This window comes from Strongylocentrotus purpuratus, unplaced genomic scaffold (assembly GCF_000002235.5).
Source record: "Strongylocentrotus purpuratus isolate Spur 01 unplaced genomic scaffold, Spur_5.0 spur5_scaffold_12, whole genome shotgun sequence".
NCBI classification, from domain to species: Eukaryota; Metazoa; Echinodermata; class Echinoidea; order Camarodonta; family Strongylocentrotidae; genus Strongylocentrotus; species Strongylocentrotus purpuratus.
In genome coordinates, this window is record NW_022145597.1 from 25501524 (window position 1) to 25527100 (window position 25577).

At 37.1% G+C, this 25577-nt stretch overlaps 1 protein-coding gene across 2 annotated transcripts in view; it reads right to left on the reverse strand.

Moving 5' to 3' along the window:
• Positions 1–211: 211 nt before the first annotated feature.
• LOC578833 (cytoplasmic protein NCK2) overlaps positions 212–25577 on the reverse strand; it is a 30049-nt gene continuing 4683 nt past the window's right edge. Inside the window, exons 1-3 of one of the 2 annotated variants that reach the window (XM_011670684.2) lie at positions 16767–16896; positions 3915–4882; positions 212–3271 (exon numbers count right to left, since the gene is read on the reverse strand). In XM_011670684.2, the coding sequence (XP_011668986.1) occupies positions 3068–3271; positions 3915–4882; positions 16767–16836 (1242 nt within the window). In that variant the 5' untranslated portion in view covers positions 16837–16896 and the 3' untranslated portion in view covers positions 212–3067. Of the gene's footprint in view, positions 3272–3914; positions 4883–16766; positions 16897–25577 lie in introns of those variants that run through there. The other variant, XM_778979.4, reaches the window with a different exon arrangement.

A 25577-nucleotide genomic window follows, 5' to 3' on the forward strand; every position in this document is an offset into this window, starting at 1 on the left:
AGTGAACAGTCATCGAGATAACTCATCAACCTAGGGGGGTACCTTCTAAACGTCTGCCTGTGTATGTGAGTGTGTGTTGCAAGCACCGTGTATGATATGGTATTCGTTAGCAATCTTTTATATGCAGGGAGTGAATCCAAGAATGATATGGTTATGACGAGAAGGGCACAAGTTTTTCACATGAAAATAAAATGAGCGTCAAAATCAAATATACCGGTATCCCAATTTCCTATGCAGTAGACTCTGTGTCTTTATTAGGCAGCAAACTTGTAGTAACAAATGCATTTATAATAGCTTTAAATTAGCAATTTTTTAAAATCATAATAAAATTGGAGATACAGCCAACTAAAATAATCATCAACTGCCTTTTATTTGTGAACAGTGATTATTCCATTTTTTGCAAGCATTCAAGAACATAAATTGAGTTGCACATATAAAGAAAAGAATGATAATTTATCAACAATTTGAATCTTAAATCCATCCGTTATTTGTTAAAAGTACCGGTACATGTGTTTGTTTGAAATAAACATCAGAAAAAAAGGTAAAAATATTGTCAGTCTACATCAATACATAATGTTGATAACTTTGAGGACTGTATCAATGATATAAACTTAGCACAAACTATTTTTTTAACATGGATATTTGCTTATTACTATGAAGCCAAAATGTTACCAGCCTTGTTCTGTTTTGGGGTTGTACCTTATCCACAGTTAGAGTCAGCAATTTCAGACCATGGCAAATTGGAAAAAATTGCATGACTGGGACCGAAAGTTAGCTCTCCTAAATAACAAACCTCCAATAGGTTCCTTTAAAAGTTCATTCACCACATTTCTCCTATTCTTTTAATACATTTAACACCATGACTATTGAATATCTTTCTCAATTCAGTTTTGACAATCATTTATGGCCTCCCTCCACACCAGATAACCTCCATAATTCAGTGTGAATCATTAGAAGGGAGGCATTTATATAACCGTTAAATGTCAAACATCACAGATGTTTTCGGGCAAGCTTGGTTGTTGCCATGGCAATAATGCCAGAGACTAACCATGAACAGGATTGAACACTTGCCAAAAAGAAAAGGGGGGAAAAAGAGAGAAGAAAAAAACAATTCAAAGAAATTGATGATGTTATTGAAACTTACAATTCATTTCCTTATTAACTGACACTGTCACGTCGATGAGTAAATAATTGGATATTCTGAGTACCAACAACAAAATAAAAATAATGAAGGATGTTTACAAATAACGTTTAGCACTTGAAGATGAGCTTGAGCTCTGGTATAGGCATCGTATGTTGAAAAAACATGGCTATAATTCATTCTGGATTGTTTATTATGCAGTAGATTGATTGTTAGTGCCAGTAAAATAAAAAAAAAACCTCACAACAAACTTGCTGGAAATCATTTTTATATGCTTATTACTCAGCCCCTATACATTTTCTACCATAATCGTTAGACACATGTCATTTATTTGTAATCTTGAACATTCAACTGTAAGTTTTGCTGGATTCTGTGAGAATTTATTTTCGAACATTACCAGAACTCAAGATTATCTTTAAGTATTCATTGTAAGGGAAAAGAGAAGGACAAGTAAATTTTGATTAGAAACAAGACAACATAGAATCAATTGACTCCAAGATATATTGTAAACAAAAATACTTTTCTTCCCATATCTTCTTTATAAACTTGACCAGTGTTACAAAGAACTATCCTTTATGCATGTATATGGGCTCATTTGTAACTGTTCTTAGACACTGTACTATAGGAGAAATTTCTATGGGAGCTTTTGCAACACACAAACTTGTACATGCTGAAATGACAATTGAACTGAAAAAATATTATAACCAAGATATGCAGTTTTTATAACAAAATACAAATGCTTTATAAAACATAGTTCGATGTAAACAAAAATAAAATAAAAAATTGAGGAGGCACAACATACAAAGCATAGTATCTGGCAGTGTTCCTACTTTGAAACCACAAATACACAACGTATTTCATGACCCTGGACAAAACTGAAGAAAGGAAATCTTATTGTATCGAAGCTACAAACATTGAGAACGCACAGAAGTTCCGCTTAGAACAGTGTAGAAAGCAGGAGAGACCAGAAGGATACAGTGATTCAGTTGGCTTTTCCCCTCACAGGCACAGATTGAATAGCACGATAGACATAATAATGATAATAATCTATGAAGAAACAAATTCTTGAGTATCTAGTTTTTTCGATCCTTTTAAGAGAGTGTAAATTCATTGAAGAGATCATATCGTAAAAGAAAGTGAAATTACATCGAAATGAAGCGCAGTGACCAAAACAAGAGGATGTTGGTTAAGTTTAACCTACATGTATACCCATTAAGGATATCCTTTAGTCTTTATCGTATGAATTCAAATACGATAGTTAATACTTATTCTTCTTCCAGGGAAGATCTCAGACAATAATAACTCGATTCCACGATGAAGATTAGCTTCCCATCTGTCGTTTCCTTGAAGGTCTGAAACAACATTGACAAGACGAGTTTGATGATCCTCAACGGCACTTCATTCTCTGATCAGTCAAGTCCTGCAGCGATTGCACAGCCAGTGTATGCAGCTTATTATCTAACCATGCTTTCAGCAAGATGTCATCAGAAAGAAGGCCATTGCTGTTTAATAACCAACAGTCAACGAGCTACCAGTACATGTAATACATACTTCATGTGGTTCTTTGCAAGGACATGTACGTTTCAGCTTCACTGTTGTATATCATATCACAGTGAGTGCCCCAAGGTTCACAGTTGGGACCAGTCTTGTTCATTCTCACATTGTCTCTATTCTGTGCTTTTCTTTCTCTTTCTCTCCTCTCTCTCTCACATTTACACAAACACACACTCTCTCTCTCCTCTCTCTCTCTCTGTCTCCCTCTCACCTTTACACAAACACTCTCTCTCTCTTGTTTATTCTCACACATAGAAATGAGACCCTCTGCAGGCAGATAAAACTTTTCATGCATACCCAGGCAGTTAATTTTCAGTTCATGCTAGGGTATTTTTCAGCGTCCATCGCAAAATATTCAAACCACTTGCAATGTTAATTTCTTTGATTAGGCCGCGTTAAATACAGCTTGAGTTCCCCGTCGTCCGAGCTGAATATGGGCGAGCGTTTGTAGTGGTCTACGAGGTCGTCTAAAGACTCAAACTTTCGTTGACCGATGCAGAACTTCTTATCTGACCGTGTCACTTTGAAATGCTTCACCCTCTCTGGAGCCTTAACAGATACAGCAAAGTCACCGGGCTGTGGAAACGCAAAATATAAAACAGAGAGAAAAATTAATAGACACTTCAAATTATTCAAGAGTTATGATTTTACAGACATATGCAAGATAACGATAGACCCTCTGATTTGGAAATGTTGTGAAACCACTTCCTCTTAATAAAATTAGATGCTTTAAAATATTTATAAATACCAACAGGGCCACAGTATTTGGAAATGGTCAATCTGACACAGGAATCCAATATTTTTGAGCATCTTACACAATACTTGTGGTTGGAGGACACATACTCTGGCAACAACTGCTCCGCACTGAACCAAATAAAAAAATTCAGCCTTTGACTAACCCTGACCAAAACCCGTGACCATCCCTGACCAAAACCCTATATCTTTGATGGAATAAAGCCATGAGTGATTGCAGAGGGAGTATACATATTGATGCATCCCACATGTTGTCTTGTCTGTGTAAAATAGTACAACAATTTTGGACAACAGAAGAAGAAATTTTTTTAAACCAACGATGGTAATGAATATGTCCATGTATAATTTCAACTTGCATCATAGATCGGTCCCCCCAAGCCATCGTCAGGGATGTTGCAAGACTGCATTTCATTTAATCTGGACCTAGAGGAATCAGAATCCTACACAGACAGAAGCCTGCTCTTACCATTGTTTCACTTTCTCGTATGAGGAATAGTCCACTTTCTCCTGGACAACCGAGAATCTTTTCTGAATCCTGTCTCGTAATTCTTCCGTGGAACCAATCCCTATCGTAAAATCCAACGGAGGACGACGGGGTAAAGCTGTTGTCCTCGTCATGCATTTCGATGGGTTTGGGGGGTACAGCGTCCTCAATAAAGAATTTTGTTGGGCACACAGGGTCCGCGTTCTCTACAACCTTCACATAGTTGCTGGGAACTAGTCCGACCGTACCGAGCTTGTTGCGTGCTTTCCACCAGTCCTGATCGTCAGAGGGATTTGATATAATGTCCAGTAGCTCGCTGGCGTCAAAGTTTAACTCTTCGTCAGTTCGTCCCTTGAATGCGTACAGAGTTGTAACACCCAGCACAAAATCGTCCGGGATGGAGTTGTCGTCGCCCTTCGAACTCGTGCTGGAACCATGACTGTTTGGCATACTTGTGTCATCTTCACTCACGTAATTTGAAGGGAACCACCCCTTTTCTCCATTGCACTCTCCGCGCCACCACCCGTCCCCAGACTTCTCAAGAACGTTCACTTGTTCACCTTTGTTCAGGTTGAGTTCGTCCTCCTGTGCGGCTTTGTAGTGGTACATGACCCTCGCGGGTTGCGAGAATGGCATTTCGTTTCCCGGCTGTGCCGTGTGCGGATGTGGGCTTTCGCTGTTCCGCGGCGAGATCGGACGTGTCACTGGTTTCCCTCCACGCTTTGCCGAGATCCCCTTGCGGATTCGTTCCACGAGGCCTAGCTTGTCTCGCTTCACGTAGTTCGAAGGGACATAGCCACATCGGCCGTTCTGTTTCTCTACCTTCCACCATGATCTTGAATCGTCGATCAGCTTGAGCTTCTCGTTTCGTTTGATGCTCAGCTCCTCGTCTTGCTTTGAGTCATAGTCCCATTTAGCGACTACTAACACGGCCTCCTCCTCCGTCATCTCTGCAATGCAACCAAAGAAATAAAATGTTAACCCATTGTTTACTAGAACCTGGTGGTCCCTGTGTTATTAGTCTATGGGAATTAGATAAGTCAGTAGCCAACGGGTTTCATGCACCACATGAATGGTAGGAAACCTGACATGGGTTCTGGCAACTTTTTTCCTGGGCTGTTATTTGTTTCAGGTTAAAATGGGTTAAGAAGTGGATTGGGTTGAGGGTCAGGCATAATATTTTAGCTAGGAATTAGGATAGGATATGGACTGTGTACACCTGAATTTGTCACCATATTGCAATGCCACAAAGCACATGCAAGGTAACATACTGTACATGCTCTTCATCATAAACTATACACATGTTAAAGCACACAAACAGTATTTGTGCACTGTGCACACAATATATACATTGTACAACTGTAAATGTACCTGTACAATGTACACATCATTGATGTATCAAAGTACATGCATTGGCAACCTATTAACTGTTTTTCTCATTCCATATTACCAGACTTTATCGGAAAGGGAAAAAAAGAAAGGGGAAAAAAAAACATATCCTGTTTCCTGTTTGTTTGTTTTTTTGGAATGTGGTTTTTAATCAAACACAAATGATAAATTCCTATATGTTTATAAAAAGAATAAGTATATTCAAACATTATTGGACGTAATTAGTATTTTTTAACACGCTCTATGAAGTTCATTTCAACCAGCAAACCACATGTTTACCCTCTTCTGTAGAATTCATGTCTCTATTGTGTATTTGTGTGCCAACTCTCTTTCTAATTCTCTCTCTCTCTCTCTCTCTCTCTTTCTCTCCACATTTGTCTATCAGGCAGACTTTCACACTTATTCTTTCCTCTCTTCTCAATACAATTAAATCATAATGTTTCGGGGAAAACCAACTTGATTTATCAACATTCCTCTCATACGAAAATCATAAAGAAAGTAAAACTGTACGATGGTGCCAATGTACACCTACTATGTAACCCTACACGGTAAAAAGATAGTGGTTCACAGGGACTTTTCACTCTGTTGATTTCAAATTAAGCGTAGAGACTGGGGAATTCCCCATGCATTTATAATTCATGGATAAAGCAGGCATACGTGTTACTGTACATATAGAGGACCCTCATTATAAAGAGCCCTGTTATAACAAGGTGATTTTGCTGGTCCCAGCTCTTTCTATTATTTTTGTTTAACCCTGTTATATAAAGATTTCTAATATATATACATACAGTGAGTGATTTCAAGTTGGGTGTTTAAGGCTGGTGTTAGTGTTTAATAAACACTAACACCAGCCTAAACACTGAAATGGAAATCAGCTGGTGTTAAGGCTTTGACCTCTGAATATCGTCAACTTCCGGTAGCTAGTGTTATCGATTTTGCAAAATTGTCGTCTGCTGAATCGACCTTTGTGGCTGGTGTTAATATTTTACGTACAAATGTCCTATTCACTAACACTAGCCCCTAGGGATTAAGCAAATGTTGATTTCCAGTTCGGTGTTAGTGTTGTACCCGCACACATTCAACGCACGAACGACGCCAATTTATTGTCTGACGATCAAATAAAAATATGTGAAACACGTAATTCCTATATTCTTTCGTGTAAAATTAGTTATTTTCTAAGACCAGAGAAATAGGTGTAAATTTATTCTGTACTTTTCATGATATCTTTAGTTTTGATGTACTAATTTTAAATCATGGTCGTAAAATCAAGTATGTGGTGACGTCACGGCTGGTGTTAAACTATCAATTTTGATATCGGTATCGGGCTCTTAATTTCATCAGCAAATTCTCCGCTCGATTTAAGAGCTCTTGACTGCTCTAAACACTAACACTAACACTAATACCAAACTTGAAATCACTCATTGTATCTAGGTAGATGAAATTTCTAGGGTTCCAAGGACCTACATGTATGTAAGCCTACATGTACTTTTACAATGTAGCTACATTAGTACAGTTGCGGCATGTACACATATACATGTACATGTAATTACATCTGTATTCCACATTGTAATTACATGCACTTGGTTCCACAATAACATTTTTAGGAAGGGGGATGGGCCGGATTGTACATTTTACAGTCCGTATGTACACGGCACCCCCTTTTGTAAAAACTTCAAAAAACTTTGGGTACATGTATATGGGCTTTGGAAATTTAGAATGCCTAATTATTTCATTAATGAATTCCAAAGGATAAAAAGAAGAAAGTTCTCAATTCAGCAGTAACTTGATATGCATGAGAAACTGGAATGCCCAGAGTCTCCTCTTCCCATTATCAAAGATTTATTCTCTTCCTCTTCCCCTCAAGTCATCATCATGGCCTGGATGGATGAATAAAATATGGATTACACCAGCAGAATGTTAAAACAGGCTTTGCGCTTAAAGGGACAGTTGAGTTCTGGTCATGCGATTGCAAAATTGTGCAAGAAACTGTGTGAAATCGATCACAAAAGGTTGATCATCTAAGTATTGGTGTGTACTGCAAGGTTCTGAAATCATCAAAATGATAAGAAGTTTGGCCCAGTCTTGGTAAAGTTACAAGCACTGTACACAAAAATATGTACATGGGACTACACGAAAAAGAAGGATTTTTATGATGTCACATATCATATTTAGAATATTATGGCATTTCAAGAACCATGATTTTCAAGGAACATTTCTTCTCTGATGTTCTTCCACACCTGCATAATAACAATGATATCTGCTCACAAAATTTTTGTCACCTCTTCCAGAACTCAACCTTCTCTTTAACCCTGAGAACATCCACTGGTATGATCAACATAGGCATAGACGTACATGTATAGGCTAATACTATAGGCCTACGTGTATGCCATGCATGTAGAATGTACCACTACTGCTCTACCTTTACACAGTCCCTCAGTACACATGTAGTCACTATGTGATATACAGTGCATACATGTACATGTATAAAGTGCAGTCATAAACCAAGAAATGTCATCAATTGGAGTTTCATATATACAACCACAAACTATCTCAAGAGTGCTTGAATAAACTTGAGATGTAAATTTATGCGTATACAAATTACAATATACATGTACGTACATGTACACAGTTAAAAAAATGAATTATTCATACCCCTAGTTACCAAGTTTTGTAATTTATTAAGTATGTGAACAAATTATTTATCCCCATTAATAAATGTAGTTCTTGAGAATGTGATAAATCATAGGTTACATCTAAGGTATTCATCAAAGGCCCTAATTCAACCAAATCTAACCTTTCATTCTTGAGTTATGAAAAAGAAAGAATTTTTTAAACAATGAGTATGAATAATTTACATGTACATGTACATGTACACGTACATGTCAATGTACTATACTCTATACATAACACGTACAGTATGTACAGATGGAAGCTACATGTATGTACACAATAAGAACGAATTACATGTACATGTAATGACACAAACAACAAAGTAAACCGACCCATTCAAGGCCATTCAAGGTTGTCTAATTATAGGTCTGGTGTTGGTCTCATGATGTGACCGGGGTATTAGCAAAAAATCGCTCTTTAGATTAATTTTTAAAAAATATGGACCGGTTCCTTACCCTATAATGGCAGGTTGTAAAGCACAACTTGCACTCCAAATAATTGAAACCATGAAGGGTCTACAGCCCTACAAATTGTCTTCATACTCTTGTCATGTTTTAATCAACGCACATTATACAAACACATGTTGTACATGACCCCTTCATTTGATGGCAACACTACTACAAGTAGAACCCACAGGCAATACGAACAAGTGCTAGACCAAAAATAGGCCTCCAAACCAATTGATCCCCGGCTAATCATGGAGCCAAAAATAATAATTCCTCATTACATAATTTGCAAAACTAGTTTGTGTATTAAGTCATGCCCGCCCTGCGCTGCGATGAATCATCGCCGCAGCTTGAGATTAACGCTAGCCCTGTCGTCGGCAAACTTTCAAGCCCCAGAGCTCCCCCTATGAGATCACGCGCCAAGATCGTAATAGAGTTTGCGATAATCAATCATGAAATATTGCCAACCTTATTGAGTTCTTGTAGATTCATGTGGAGTAATTTTGTTGTATAGTCTAGCCAGAGCCAGAATGGCATTAACTCACATTATTTTACAAGGGATAGTGCCCTTCTGGCTCTCAGCAGATCATTTAATGAAGAACAGACTGCAAGGTTCATAGAACTGCATGCCAATACATGTACATGTATGGAGAAAATAATAATAATAACAACAATAAAAACAATAATAATAATGATGATGATGAGAATAATAATAATGACGATGATGAGAATAATAATAATAATAATAATAATAATAATAATAGTAATAATAACAATAATAGATGTGAATAGATAAAAATAGATATAAATATAATAATAAAACATAACAATAACAACAATAATAATTATGTGCAAAGTAAACTCGCATTTGATTTTCTATTCTTTGGACTTTTTGACGAGATTGAATAAAACCTAATTTGATTTGAATTGATTCGAATAGTAAGAGCATTTAATGCAGCAAACAATGACAATGAGCCATTTGCAGACACTAGACTTCAAATAAACATACTGTACGTGCATGTACTATCTTACAAAATATTGTACTTGCCGTTGTTGAAGTTAAACATTGTCCCCTGACTGACGAGAGGACTAATCTACCATCATTAGAAGATCCAGTTAACACTTGCTAATCCAATATCTGTCTCGCTAATCAAGCACTTCACTCAATGATCCTTGGGAAACAAATCCTGATATCAAAGTAAGTCCAATATTCCAATTTCCTGGAAACAAGTGGCGGGAAATTACGGTCGATGTCCCTTTCCAAGTTAGCTTGTCTTTGTTATTACTTGTGCCTTGAAACTGCAGGATATCACTACCAAAATCATTCACGATACAACAGTCAACGCAGGAAGCTCAAAATGGCAAATCCTGTTTAATACACAAAGTTGTTTCAAAATGAGAAATTTCAAATCCGTAGTTGGTGAAGCGAGAACCAGGATAAGTGTACTTCATTCAAGACCAAAGCAACTGCTACCAAAAAACTTACATGCGTCGGTAGACTCGGGAAACAATGCAAGTAAGATGCATAAAGAATTACTTCTTGTCATGTCAAGTACATTTACTGAGAGAAGTCTGTGCAGAATAATTGCCCTTCCGCCTACAGTACACACTGTACAATAAATTTGCAGTGAGTTTAATAGTCCCGATGAAAAAGAAGCACATTCAATGAGCCTATCATGTCCTCTATAAACTACACATCACCCCCTACTCTCGCTTTCACTTTGCCGATGCTGCGTTACACATGATGACTGAGCCAAAGTCTGCAGATCATGACGCTGGGAGGAACTTGCAAGTTCCTGTACGCCAGATCCTGGGAGGGGGCAAGGGGGAAGGGGGGCAAGGGGGTGCAGGGGGTGCATGGGGATCAAAAGTAACTGGGGAAGAAGAAGGGGAAGGGAGGTATTGCAGCCACTAACAGGTGGTTTTGAGCCGAGTTACATAAAGATGATCATGGACTTAGCCATGCTCTTAGCGAGTGCATTACTGTATATACATGTACATGTACATGTATGTATATTGATGTTATCACACCATGTACTGAAGTGTTTGTTTATTTTATTAACTGAGCATATAAATTACATTACAGCTACCAATAAACTTGGTTGTGGTGGAGAAACGGATATTGGATAATTTAGTAAATGTAGACTGACCTTATCTTACACGTGCATGTATGTGTATTTTATTCACAGTATTTAATGTGCCCTACAAATAATGAACAAATCTGAGTAAATATGGTCTCATTGGCCTGATACTTCAACAAAATTACAGACAAGCTAAAACATGCTACATGTAAGAGTAGACATTGTAATCTCCAGACATTGCATTATTGATCGTGCAAGCCAAATATGATTGTCTTTTGAGTTTTGAGTGAGCAATACTATTGAAATAACTACATTTAATACAAATAATTGCTTTATATTCTATTTTCGGAGAAGTGTGGTGAAATAAGTTTTGAAAATACACGGGATCTGGCGGGCAATTGAGCTCTTAAAAGCTTTAAAATAGCTCTAGATAGCTCTAGAATACTTTTTTTTTTAAATACCGGTACTGAAAATAGGCTCTAGAAAGGTGGGGGAAAAAAATTAAAAATTCTAGGGAATTACAGCTTGGAAATCTCATTTTGACTACACCAGTGAAAAAAATACAAGGGGGCTCGGAGCAGGGGCAAATTAGCCCCCGAAATGCCAAAAGAGCCCCCAAAAAATTGCATAGAGTTCAATGCAAAACAAATTAAAGAGTGTTATTTTCATGCAAGCAAGCTTGAAAAGTAGCCTTGAATTGTTTAAAGTATGTTTTTTCCCTGGACCACACAATAACCAAAATAGCTCCTTAGCATTAAAAAGTATTTTCACACCAGCTAAAATGCAATAATTTAAAAGTATTTACATGTACTGTAGTACTGTACACCCCTGTAGGTAAACTGTAATCACATATGAAAATTGAAAAGCCTGTAATACAAATGTAGATCCAAGGCTTGGCTTCAAAAGTCTGGCATCCAAGGCTATGCTTGTGAGAGGATATACCTATTTTTAATGGGTTGTTTCCTGTAACATCACCCTGATGTGAGGCTATTAGTGTCAGCAGCAATTTACAGCATTTCAAGAATGCTGTCCTCAAAGAAAAATTAAATTTTTTTAAAGAAACTCTCTTGAAGCAATAGACCGGTTTACTTATAAATGTACATTTGTATTTATTCAAATTTATGGATTTTTCTTTCTTGGGGACCTAGTGACGAGGTATTCAATAGGCCATTTTTGTAATTTAGCCAAATTTAATGCATAAGTCTTTGTGAAGTGCCTCAGTACATATTATTTCATTCACCTGAAAAAGAATAATAGTATTTCAATAGACAGAATCCGAACTGCATACATTAGTCGTTGCCAGGTTGGACAAACATTATGGCTTGACCTACCTAGCAACACTTAATATATGCAGTTTGCATTCTGACTATTGAAATACTATTATTCCTATCAGGTGAATGAAATAACTTGTATTGAGGCACTTCACAAAGACTTATGCATTAAATTAGGTTACATTACGAAAATGGCCTATTTATGCTACGGTCACAAAGGTTCGTACGAACGATAATTTTGTACGAATCTCTGTTTTTCCATTGTCTGAAATCGTAAGTACGACGTTCGTAGCAGTTCGTAATTGCATTTGTGACCGAGGCTTAACCTGTTATTAATGAAGGAACTACAATGTTTGGAATCCAGCCTGTTACATTACTTGTTGCTATGTCGGGCAAGCCATTTTTCCAGGTTGTCAAGTAAACTTGTAAACTTGTTTACTGTGTGTACTGGGAAAGGTTGACTATTAGCCCGCTCAGACTTGTAAAGAATCATCATATAGCAAAAGGGACATACAGACTACTTAACCTTTGATCTACAGAACTTGAAAGTCTGTCCTTGAGTGGCCTTACATTGTCCAAATTTGTATTTGTTCATATCAAAATAAATACAGTTGAATCACAGCATCCTGCTTTATAGTGAGTAGTAAAGCAAAGTTCCTGCATGCACATAATAACAGGATACACAGAAACAGAAGCTTTGGTCATCCATAAGATCTCAATAAGACCCCAAACTCCACACTCTACCTTTTTCACTTGGGCTACATGTATAATATTAATATCTGTAAAAAGCATAAAGTCAACCTCTTTAAAGTTCAAAATTGGAGGGGAAGGGGGTCCGCAGTTAAATTCGGGAGCAGGGGGGGGGGGGGGATACTACAACCATGTGTAGCGGTGTCGTCTACTTTGATCTACTGGTCTACTGGAAATGTCACCGGACTGTGGATCATATGTTCGTGGTTCAAATCCCACCGCAGCACTGATGTCCTCTGGCAAGACATTAAGCTGCATTTGCCACTCTCCACCCAGGTGTTAAGTGGCTACCCGGTAGGATGCGGCCGTTAATGTGGTTGAATTGAGATGAGTGCACTTGTAAAATGGTGCCTGGCCAAAATACTTCCCAGGGAACGGAGTGTGTGCAATATCATGTGCAGATTAGCAATCAGAACAAATGATGGGGGTAATAATAATTACAATGTAAAGTGCTCAATGTGACAATTATTATTATCATGTTAGCATTGAGCATGGATAAATTGAAATACTTGATACTAAAATATGTATGACTGAATAATTCAGATCATAAGTCTGAGATTTTATTTCATGTACCTGTAAACTTTTCGGAAATGGGAGATCTGTGTGGATTTGCTATAACATGCACAGCCAGATTTCATCATACAAACACATGGTTTTTAAACCACAACTCTTTTATTTTCAGTTTTGCTGAGCTCTTACACCAGTTCAATGTATTTCTTCCCAATGGGTCATCTAACTGCCTACTCACTTAAGTAATTTATGATTAATGCTTGACTAAGGTTGCGTTTATCTAGCAAATTTTTGGCTAGAATCAGGTTTCTCAAACGTCTTTCAGGCAAATGTAGAAGTAGATAAACGCAAAGCCTTTTTCAAACGTCTTTAGATATGGGCATATCTAAAGACGCAAAAAGGTGCGTTTTGAATGTGACATACAGCCAGAATCACGTTTCTGAGAGATCGATAAACGCAAAGCTGTTTTGAACCTCACATTCAAATTTGACCACCCAGGTGTTGTGTACAAGCATACGTGTGAAGTTGACCTCCGAGAAACTGTCTGCTTCCCGGGTCAAAACAGCTGGGCAGACACAAGGCCCTTATTTTGAATCGTGAAGGGTCGATCAACGCAACATCCCGCAAATCACGATCGTATAGTGGGGTACGATAGTGGGGTTCGATAGTGGGGTACGATATGTACATATCTAGTGGCAAGCCTAGATAAACGCGCTCTAAGACCGCTATAAAGGAGATCATCATGGAGACGACATTCAATACACGTCCGTATACACAATTGCACATCCCCACATCCCCAGATGCATTGCAAGCAGTTGCAGTTCGAACCATTAGCAATCCAAAGGTCAAAGAAGCTTGGTGTAACAATTACAGGCCAATTAACTGGTCTGTCACGCACTAATTATGTATGAGGAAAGGAGTACAGTCTTGAGAGCAATCCTAACCCGCAGAGTCTCCCCATATGTGCCCCATGCCATTTGGAATGACATATGTGAGCTTTTGTAGGTTATGGCATTGTTTAGAAGTTCATTGTATTGAGGAGTACCGTATCCAAACTGGCACACAGTCACTGCAAACGTCATATATTTAGACCGAACAGACTTCTGAAGTTTGGCTCAACTACATGTACCTGTGTTTGGTTTATGGAAATGAAATGATAAAAAGACAGAGTTGACAAACCCCTTCTTCTCCCATTGTGTAAATTAATTAAGTTGGGGACAAAGGGTGGATTTCATGTTTGGTACTAAATTTAATATCAAATATGCTTGTAAGCCATAATTAATTTTTCTTTCTCAGCAAAGTCATAACTTGTATGGCTATATAAATAGGATTCAAGTTCACTAGCTCACACAGCCCCATTATACATGATGGATTAAATTTAAAAAAACAAAAGGTTTAATTTTAACCCATGTTATAAATTTAACCTCCCCCCTCCCCCCCCCCCCTCCCCCCCCCCCCCCCCCCTCCCGCACTAAAATAAGTAAAAGCTTACATAAGCACAAAATAAATTGTCCATTTATTTGACATGAAAAAACATGTGTACTCCCCTTAAGTTTAGACCATTGGTCAAGACGAACCACTTTCGTAAACTTGGGCCTATAATTCTTGTTTTAACTTCATGAGCAACAGTTCACAAAACGTCAATCCAGACACTTTTCCTCTCCCACCGCTATTTCCATCCCACACACTCATCCTTCATAACCTTTCAAATTTGAGCACCGTACTTGACAGATGAAACTCTGAGATTACAAAAATGTCAACTACTCTCTTCACTTCTCTAATATTAGCAAAGCCACAAGTTGCCGAACCCTCCCAAACAATGACGTCAGCCACGTAATCTTAACAGCTACAGAACTCCTGTGCAAGGTCACGAGCAAATTTTCCATTGTGTGTTGACTTTGGTCTATCAATGGATCTTGACAAAACTCCCTCAATCTCACAAACAATTCTCACAATTTATATCAAAAAACACGTAGAAACTGACTTTTTTCCCCCTTCTATTGCCTCTGCTTTATTGTTGTTTTTTTTAATTGATAAACTGCACTAAGTGCAAAATTGTCTAGAGTACTTTTAACAGCAGAAGTAATTTTTGAAGATTAAATTGGTGTATGGTCATACAGAATTTTTTTGTAACTCACAACATCAGTAAATGTAGTCTGTTTTCATTAAAATTCCATGAATTATTAATATTACGTTTGCCAAAACTTTCAATAACACAACTAAATTACACTACCCTTTGGTCTTCCTATAGAAACAAATAATGTATGGATATGTAAAACATATGCACATCACTGTAATTTTCAATTATATATTTCAAGAGGTGAATAAACAAGGCTACTGACATTGCTGAAGGTATATTTCTTGAAAGCCTTTGGGATCATCATCATGCCTAATCTGGTTTCTCCAGACAGACTGTACATGTAAGTCTGTACAAATACATGTAGGCACTAATGCACAATGCCTTCTATTAAAGGGAAGAGTAAATGCAGACTGACAAAAAGATGGAAAAGATAATATTGAACTAGAAGCAGATCGGTACATTGTAATCATCACCTCACAGAGCTGTCTTGCTCTTTAAATCAAACAGCAGTTTGTCTCATAAAACCACAGTGACCCAAAGCCAAGATGGTTAATACAAGTGGGCCGGTACGATGGTATTAGCGGGTAGGCGGTGGAGTTGAATCTTTCTTCAATAATAACCGAATGAAGAGCGTACATAGCCAAGTAATGACGTAAGAACAAGTCTCAGGAGATCCTTACGCATATACGAGTACATATGTACAAGATGCATGTCTCTGTCTTCCCCCACGTCATGGGAATTAGTCTACCAAGTTCAATTCTAATATACAAAACACAATTTACAAGTATCACATTGTAATCATCGCCTCAAAGAGCTTTCTACCTCTAATCAAAAAGCAGATTGTCTCATAAACCATAGTGACCCAAGATTAGCCGGTAAAAAGTACGCAGGTACGATGGTATTTATTAGTGGGTAGACCTTTGGGCGAGTTGAATCTTTCTTTAACATTAACTGAATGTCAAGCTAACATCTAACCTACATGTACATAGTAATGACGTAAGTACAAGTCTCCGGAGATCCTTAGGCATACACGAGTACATGTACAAGAGGCAATTTGAGGCATGTCTCGTGTCTGTGTCTTCCCTCACTTCATGGGAATCAGTCTACCAAGTTTAATTCTAATATAAAAACACGATTAATACATGAACATAGTATCGCTCAAAGCATGGACTTATACGAACAAGTCCATGTATATCCATGATCAAAGATAGATGGGAAAATGCGCTTCCTACATGTACATGTAAAGTTACAGCTTCATAAATTATGTAAAGTTCTCATAAGTTTGAACCGCTAAGAATACCTAACTGTACAATCGAAACAGATTGGCCTGTATTGTCTGTACATTAGACAAATGGACATTAGTAGTGTAAAAAATATGCTGCCAACAAAATACCAATACAAGACTTGTACGGATGAAGATTTTTTGTCTGATAACTCAACCTCAAGCAGTTAATCATAATACAAATCTGAATGTATAAAGTACTTCACATTTTGAAATCATTTGCAAGGTACATGTACATGTATGTTTTACAATAAGTGGTCTAATTTTGGAACAATCCACTTATCAATTCTTCTAATTGAAACCAAACAATCGTGATGTTTTTTAAAAAATAAATCAGACTAGATACAAAGCTTACCTTTCTTCATGAAATTATGCAAGCCACCTTCGTAGGATCCAAACTCAGGCATTCTGATTAAATTTTTCATCGCGAAACTCAAAGTATAATTCTCGTGGTTGAATTGACCGCCTCAAACCGAAATAAGAACAAAAGAAGAACTTGAGAATGTCCACAGGTATCCAAAGACTTCATGTGACTAAAGAACAAGGCTCTGAAATGGAGTACTCCTTCTGTGTTGAAAACCAAACAGCACAAAATAGCCTGGATTTTTCTGATCTTGCAAGGGTCAGAGAACCAAATCAAAATACCCTTGTTGCTTTGCGACTGACTGCAATCGTTCCTACTGTGCAGACACAATTATGTCACTCTCTTTTGTGGATCTCGTTTATAGTAATCAGAACACTCGCAGGAAATTCCCTTTCAGGATGTCGGCCCAACTGGCAGTGTTCTATGACCTTGTTTCCCTTTTCAGAATAGTCAATAGTTTGTCTTTTTTTTCTGTGAAGCTTCAGGAATACCCCTAGTATTGTATTTTGGAGAGTGACGTAACCCCTCAGGCGGGCAGGCGTGATCACGCGTGAATCTAGTTTCGTTTAGATTGTACAAACAGCATACCATTGATGATGAGAGTTGCTTAACCTTTGGAATACTGTCAGACAGTGATGAGCATCTTTGTTATAGTACCTTTCTCAGCTGTCTATCATAGATCATCGATGGGAATCTTGTTATCCTTTTAAGTATATACATGTAGTTAAAGGTAATACAAAGTTTTGGTATTGGGTAATGAATTTGGTTCAAATGAACATATTGGAAGCATATGCAATCCTACAATATTCAGTGATCGTTGTCGCGGTTGAAATCGAGTTTAAAGTGATGAAATTGTAAAAAATAAACTCTTTATGTTTTATAGCGCCCTCTCAAGGTCAAGATATTAATTTAGCGATACTGCAATGTTATTTGACTAAAATCGACCGATTTGCTATTACCGTTTGGAATATATATGTCAGATCTTTATATTCTGAGATTTTTATGGTCACAGCTACCATCGTCTCGCCGTACGCGATGATTCAAATTTATCAAAATTTACCGGGAGCACCGGTAAATTTTTATATTCAATTTTTCTCGAAAGCAGAAGAGTCTTAGGGGCTAAAAATGTTAGTGCTTGTAATACATCCATAGGGGCATCTAAATATATCAAAATTGTAAAGAATCACTATCCAGCCAATTTTAAAATTTTTCCAAAACTTTGTAATACCTATAAGTAATTAATTGTTGATGTGTTGACTTGTCCGTAAAAGTTTATATTATTGTTTTCTAGATTGTACAGCAATTTGAAAATACACTGTACTATGTATTACTGTAATTATTAAACTTTGTCCACTTCTCTACCACCCCTCTCCCCACCCGGACTTCTTTGTTAAATTCTATGTTATTTTCTGTTCATGAGTTACAGTACATACAGTGTAACATTTAAATTTATAATCATCACTTGCAAAATAGAAAATAGTTTTTGATAGAGGCTGATTTGTACAGACTACTCGCCAGAAATATGATCATGATGATGCAGTGATAAAGTATGAAAATGATATTCAAAGTCTGTAACTCAGGCTACAAGACTAATCCCATGATCATGTTCTAATGACTACTCCCGAAGTTTGAATTACAGATATATGATAACATTAAAGGTACCGTCTGAAACAAATTAAATCCTTCTCTTCCAAAAAAAAAAAGAAGGATAACTCTGTAACCCATGCACCCCTCCCCCCCCCCCCCCAAAGTAATGAAATAGAATAATAATTATTAATTTAATGATGATAATAAAGATGATCATAATGATGAAGATGATGATGATTATGATGATGATGATGATTATGATGACGCTGATAATAATAATGTCAACATAAACAGGCACTGAATGTTAGATACACAATACTGTATACAAATTTGACCTTATTTTGTATGCGTAGAAAAGCAATGTGAAAGTGCTACTTGAATACATCTAGGGTATCAATGTCCTTTGAGTTTGAAGTGCTTGCAATTAGTCTGTGTATTTTTATGAATAATGCACATTAATGATCCTGGGATAAAAAAAAAATCAAGGCACTACTAAATATCAATTACTCACTGAAGATTGATTGGAAGATAAGTTTGAAACTAGGCCTGAGTCATGTCGGGATTTTCATAAACCGGGTCCCGACGGCCTTGCACCGGTCGGGACCCGGTGTCCCGAAATCAGCTCGCAGGATTTGTCACTTGCCTCTATAAAAAGCGCATATCATCAGTATTTCCCTTAAAAGTGACATTTTTATCAGTCAAATAAATCAACACATGCATACCTCGGCACAGATTGGTATATTCTTCCATTTGACATTATATTCATCCATGATTGGCGATGTTTAGTGCCATTATCGTGCCTCTAAAAGTAAAAAAACTCGAGCAAAAATATAAAGACTACAATCGAGCCGCCATTTTGATTTATGCAGGTTGAATAAATCTGGTCAAAAAATATGAATGTTAGAATAATAAAATGGCTTTCTAAAAAATTCTTCTGCACAATATACCGATCATATAATATTTTAAAGACAAAAATAAATATTTATCTATTATTTTAAACATCGTATGCTTTTTTTTAAAAGCTGAAAATTACTTGGTAATCACAAGAAGTTTCGATACGAATAGCTGTTGCAAGGCAAGTTCAGACTAGTCTCGGAAAAATCCGCAGTGCTCCTCGTTATCTGTAATGCGTGCCAGAACGAACCCAAACAAAGACATGATCGTAACGAGAAAAAAATCATTAAAAACTACGAGAGCACAATTGGAAAGATATACTGCTCAAAATTACCATAATCAGATACATAACTTGGACAAAGAATTCAATAATCGCCCAAGAAATGCCACAGAAATTGTGATAATCGAGGAGTAACTGGGTACATTTTTATCGCAAGGGGCCTGCTGCAAATACTCGAATCCTTTGTTATACTGCTTTTTACCGTAGAGGGCGGTATTTGCCTCGTGTTCAATTTAAACACGTTTAGATATATTGCAGCAGGCCCTTCCGATAATGATTGTACCTATAGTAACTCAATAAATATCACTATTTATGTGGCTTTTCTTGGACAACTATTGTATTCTTCCTCCAAGTTATGTATCTGCTTACGATAATTTTGAGTAGTTGTCTTTCCAATTGTGCTCTCGTAGTTTTTAATGATTTTTTTCTCGTTACGATCACGTCTTTGTTTGGGATCGTTCTGGCACGCATTATAGCTAACAAGGAGCACTGCGCATTTTCCCGAGACTAGTCTGAACTTGCATTGCAACAGCTATCCGTATCGAAACTTCTTGTAATTACCAAGTCATTTTCAGCTTTTAAAAGAAGCATGCGGTGTTCAAAATCAAAGAAAAAATATATATTTTGTCTTTTAAAAATTATTCGATCGGTATGTTGTAAAGAAGTGCTTTTTAGAAAGTCGTTTTATTATTCAAACATTAATGTTTCTTTCAACCTGATTTATTAATTCTGCCGAGAGACCCGGCCAGTACAGTAGCTAGCTAGCAGCTGGCAACAACAACCCCATAGGGCGTACTGCTTTGCAACCCATATTTATATCAGCAGTTCGAATTGATTCTGGATGAGCTAGAATACGATTGGTAACAATTAAATACTTAAGTTTTAGGGTGGATTGATTTTAGTGGTGTGCAAAACTGCAATTTCTTACATATTTCATAATTTTTTTCGGAGCGCCGGTTCTCAAAAAACGAAACCGGGACCCGACGGCAACGGTCGGGTCCCGGTGTGATCGACCGTACCGACTCAAGCCTATTTGAAACTTCATCAAATACAGTTAGGATTATATATATTTCATTGAATGTGAAAAACGACCAAAATTAATATCCTTAAGAGTTTGATATAAAAATTTGCAGTGATTTTATGCACATACATATAGGCCCTACATGTTGTACATGAGAGTTTAGTTTACATGGAGGCTCAACATTAGCAGGGGGCAACCACACTGCTCTGCTGGGCAACCAAATATTCATTAAGTAAGAGAAATGGTTTGCACATGTCAGGCAGCCTATAAACTTGTATGTAGGTACAGTATGTGAAGTAATCAGTGAAAAAAAATTTTTTTCCTTCTCACATGATTTATAAGCTAAGAAAGCATGTACCAGTAAATGTAAAATAAAAAAGGAAAAGTTTGTATAATTCCTTGTATTTTATTGTTAATCTGGGCCATCAAAACTGGAATCTAGTCCACAAAAAGTAAAACTCATTCAAATTTAGTTGCCCTGAATGGCAACCACAATTTTACAGCAAAAGTAATTGCTGAAACACAAACTCCAGGATTAGCAAAATATTAACATGATTCAATTATTTTACTGCTTGGATGAAACTCGCGAATCTGAACCCCTCACAAAATTTACTAATGTATCATGCACACCTAATGTACAGTAAGTCTCTAGTTTTAGAATAGTTTTGAATAATTGAACCTTGATGTAAACCATTATTTTTTTTTAATGAATGAGGCACTAAATCACTACCGGTGCCTATGACGCCTTTTTAATGTTTACATTGACCTTGTTTGCATGCTACTTTCACAGTAACAAAGCAAACAAACTGAATCACTATGTCATAAATAGCTTATTCAGGGTTATCAACTAACCTACAACTGTACATCAACATTGTAGTATGCCAAGATGCTGTGTGTCTGGGCAATTGATTTAAAACAACAATTCAAAGAAGTTGTTATGCAATATTTCATAAATCTTTTAAGACCTTTGTTAGACAATGTTGTAAAAGACAAATATTTATAATGATTAGTGTTATTTGAAGCAAAAGTTTTGTTAAATCTAAACGCAAAAGTAAAACTCTACTTTTGTTAAGCTTCCGGACATCCCCCTCCCCACTGATACATTTGAGGGGCAGTTTATACTATTGGAAATTATATGAAGACAATCTGACTCATACATATACAGTATGTAAAGGTCTTGTACATGTGCATTTACAATTCAAATGCATAAAAGTAGTGTAGGCCTATGTACATCATTACGTACATGTAGACTGAGGGGAACAGACACACTGCGGAGATCGGGTGATCAGCAAAATGAGAGGAAGCAGTGAGTAATGGTGATTAACTCCCCACCAAATTGGCAACCCAAAGGGAACCATAAACAGTGACATCTCTGAAATCTGATCCGTTGCCTGGCAGCCGAGTATGTAGGAATTCAAGCTTATTGCTATGTCAAAGCCAGGCCTGAAATATCAACCGGCCCAGGAAGCGTGTTTCTACTTTTAGGTTTCAAAACTAGGTGGGTGGATAAATAATACATAAAAACAACAAACAAGTAGCACAGTTGCCATGGTTACAGACAAAACTGAGCAAACAATCTTGAGAAGGAAATCAATGAAGTGGAAGGATCTTTGTCTCGTTAGCTGGGGTTACAGAAACATCTTTTTGAATTATCACCATGATCACACTTGGAAGATATAGAGAATTGTTGTCTCACTGTTTTGAATTGCTCAATAACAACAACTGAAAGTGTTTTGATGCTGTTGTATCAGTCACTTTCGTGTGAGATGTTAAAATTATCCTATAACAAAACAATGACTATACTAATTATGTAAACAAACAGTTAAAAGTAAATGTTACGCAAACAACTCTTACATGGAGGAACTTCAACCTCTTTCTATTTGAAATCCCTGGAATATTGATTACATATCAGACTATTCTTGTGACAGGAAAGGCAAGTCATTATCTGTGTTGTGTTTATGTTAAGCATAAACACATGACTAGTGATTTAGTGGATACGTACATAATCAACCTTTCCCTGTCACTTTCAGACAGTTTTTTTAACAATGCAATTGCAAGGCTATTAAAGAAACCTGACCTTTGAAAAATACAATCATCATTCTCTTTCAATAACGATGACTTCATGAATGTTTTAGAATTTTCATTAAAAACTGTGCCCTGCGGTAAAGTTGACCGACACTTGACAGCATAAAATCAATGCTGATTCTGGACTGGAATTCATTATGAATTTCAATGAGCAGATGAAGTCATTCATTCAGCTTTCCCCCCACCCCCCTCCCCAACCTAAGTTTGATTGAGGGGAGGGGGAGGGGGATGGGTCATTCGTGAAGTCACATACTGTACATTTGTACATGTACATGTAATCTCGCTCCAATCATGTCACTCTGAAGTCTGAATTCTTGTAACATCTTGTAAAACTCACTAAACTCACACAAATTCATACTTTCACTCATCTTTTACACAAGATTTGGGATAACAAAGCAACTTAATTATGAATATCTTTTTTTTCTCTTTCTTTTGTTCATTCCTACAGTAGGCCTACAAATCAAACAATTAGAAATTAATGCAGATAATCTTTCTGATCATGGGTGACAATGACTTAATTGCCCCTAGCAAAAATGTGTTACTTCCACTATTAACACATCATGTACTATACAGTGATAATCAATCATTGCATACATGTACATGTACATGTTGTACATGTAGAGGAAGACTTTGATTTAGAGAGTGGAAACATTATATCAAACAAACAGACTACTGACACACGTAAGGGCTCAACTACATGTACATATGTGCATTATCACTGCCATGTGAACACCACTGTACACTACATTGTGCATCAGAATACATTGGGCCATTGTGTATGGTTGTACACTAAATGATGTCATCATGAAGTTTGTATAATGGGAATTTGACATACACACTGTATATTCACAACCACTAACTTTAAAGAAAAAGGCTCACTTTCATTTTTTTTATGAGAAAAAGAAAGATGTCAGAAAAATGGAGATGAAGTATGAGGGAAATACAAAGTAACCAATAAATTAACCATTTCACCTCTAAACTTAGTAACGCATACTTGCAGATTCATTTTTTATAAACCATTTTAATCTCACAACAATATGGAAAAAAAGCTAAGTTTGGAAAGTTCAGAAAATTTGTCAATGGTCATAAATTTATATTACTTTGTACATTCCTATAGACTTTTCATAAAAAAGCAATTGAAAAGTCAAACGTAGGCCAATATTTTGTATTTAATAATTTGTTGTAGCGGACAGGTTTTTTTTTACCTGTTCATCTTCAAAGATCATAAATGGTTCAACATGATAGAAATATATTACAATCTTGTCCCACACATTTAAATCTGTGTGTACAATGTACTTACAGGTACATGTACATCACTGACATGTAGTTAGATTGAGTGGGCTTGATTTTCTGACTCAAAATTGTTGCATAATATCTGAACATGCTCATGCACCGCTTGAATATTGTTAGCTTTTCAAAATAAACCCAGGGTTGGTTAATGAGATGAAGAAAAAAGGAAAAGCTATGGCATGGTTGAGTCTCTAGTCTCTCTTGTTTATGTACACAGGGCCTCCATTTTAATGTCCTATCCAAGGGACAGAGCGTTTTCCACTGTATTAAACATAACCTGCGTCTATCAAACACTCATTAGGAAAACATCCTCCATTCAAAGTTGCAAAACAGTTATCACTAACTCAGAAGTCTAGTCTAATGACCTCTAGGGCCTACATGTACGTGCTCTTGAGACAAACATTTGTTACCATTGCATGATTTTTTTTGTTTTATCAGAATTAATTCAATGGTAGAGTCATGCAGTGGCCATTGACTTGTCTACACTTGTGTGGACTTACATGTAAGTCAAGGGCACTGCAGAGTGCAGACACTATTCTAGATTATAATCTAGACCCTAGGCACTCTTTATGCACCCGTCAACCGGAGTCTTGAACCTACCCCCCTCAAGGATCGTCAAGCATTCGACGTCAACTCGACGTCGAATCTTGGGGTCGCCAAAATCTGAGCGTGGTGAATCTTTGACGTATTTTTGTTTGGCCGTAGTGAATCTTTACCTTATTATTTGTAGGAGAAGGTGAATCTTTGCCTCATTTTTTACCGAATGTTGTGAATCTTGAACGAATATTTTTCACATACAAGTGAACGAGCGTCGAGTGAAAAAATTATCGTGTGTGAACGAGCGTCGAATGTCTTTGACTCCAGGGGAAATGAGGGTTCAAGATTTTAACTGTGACGTGGAGCTAGCTACGTTCGAGTTCGGATTTCGCGCTAAATCCGGTGTCCACGAATATTAAAACCCGAAAATATATACCTTCTAAACCTTCTGAATTTGGAGCATGTCGCTAACTTGTATGGCAGTGATTCCGCATGTCGCTAACTTGTATGGCAGTGATGCCATACAAGTTAGCGACATGCGGAATACCGCCCTGCTGATGAGTACCAAAAGTGTACCCCGATAAAGTTTTTAATTATTGAAGAGTTTCTAATATGTCTACACTCAACGAAGACTGCTTTGTCAACTGATCACATTTTGGGTAAATCATAATATAACCCGGCTATGCAGACGTGGGGGAAATTTGTTTACAGCTGCTGTCACGTTTTGTTTACTTGTATAGCCTGCGCCAACGAAAAAAATACACGATGGCTACGGGGCGATTCGCCTCCTAAACCTCCGAAATCGCCACAGTAAATATCAAGACGAGGGCGAACAAAATTGATATATAATGAAAAATCGCCCCCGCCATAAATTGATATTCCCTGGGAACTAATAAATCAATTTATTGATTTGTCTGACTGAACTCTCCGTTCCAACTACCAACTCCAAAACTAGAAATTTCCATCAACATTTTAAAAGTTTTGTGATTGCAGCGGCGGATCGGCGGTCGTACCTACTGCTGTAGCTAGATCGGTATCCGCCTAGCCTAAGCACGCGGCCAGGCCCGCGCCCCCGATGTAAATACGGAGTACAGATTCACAATACACA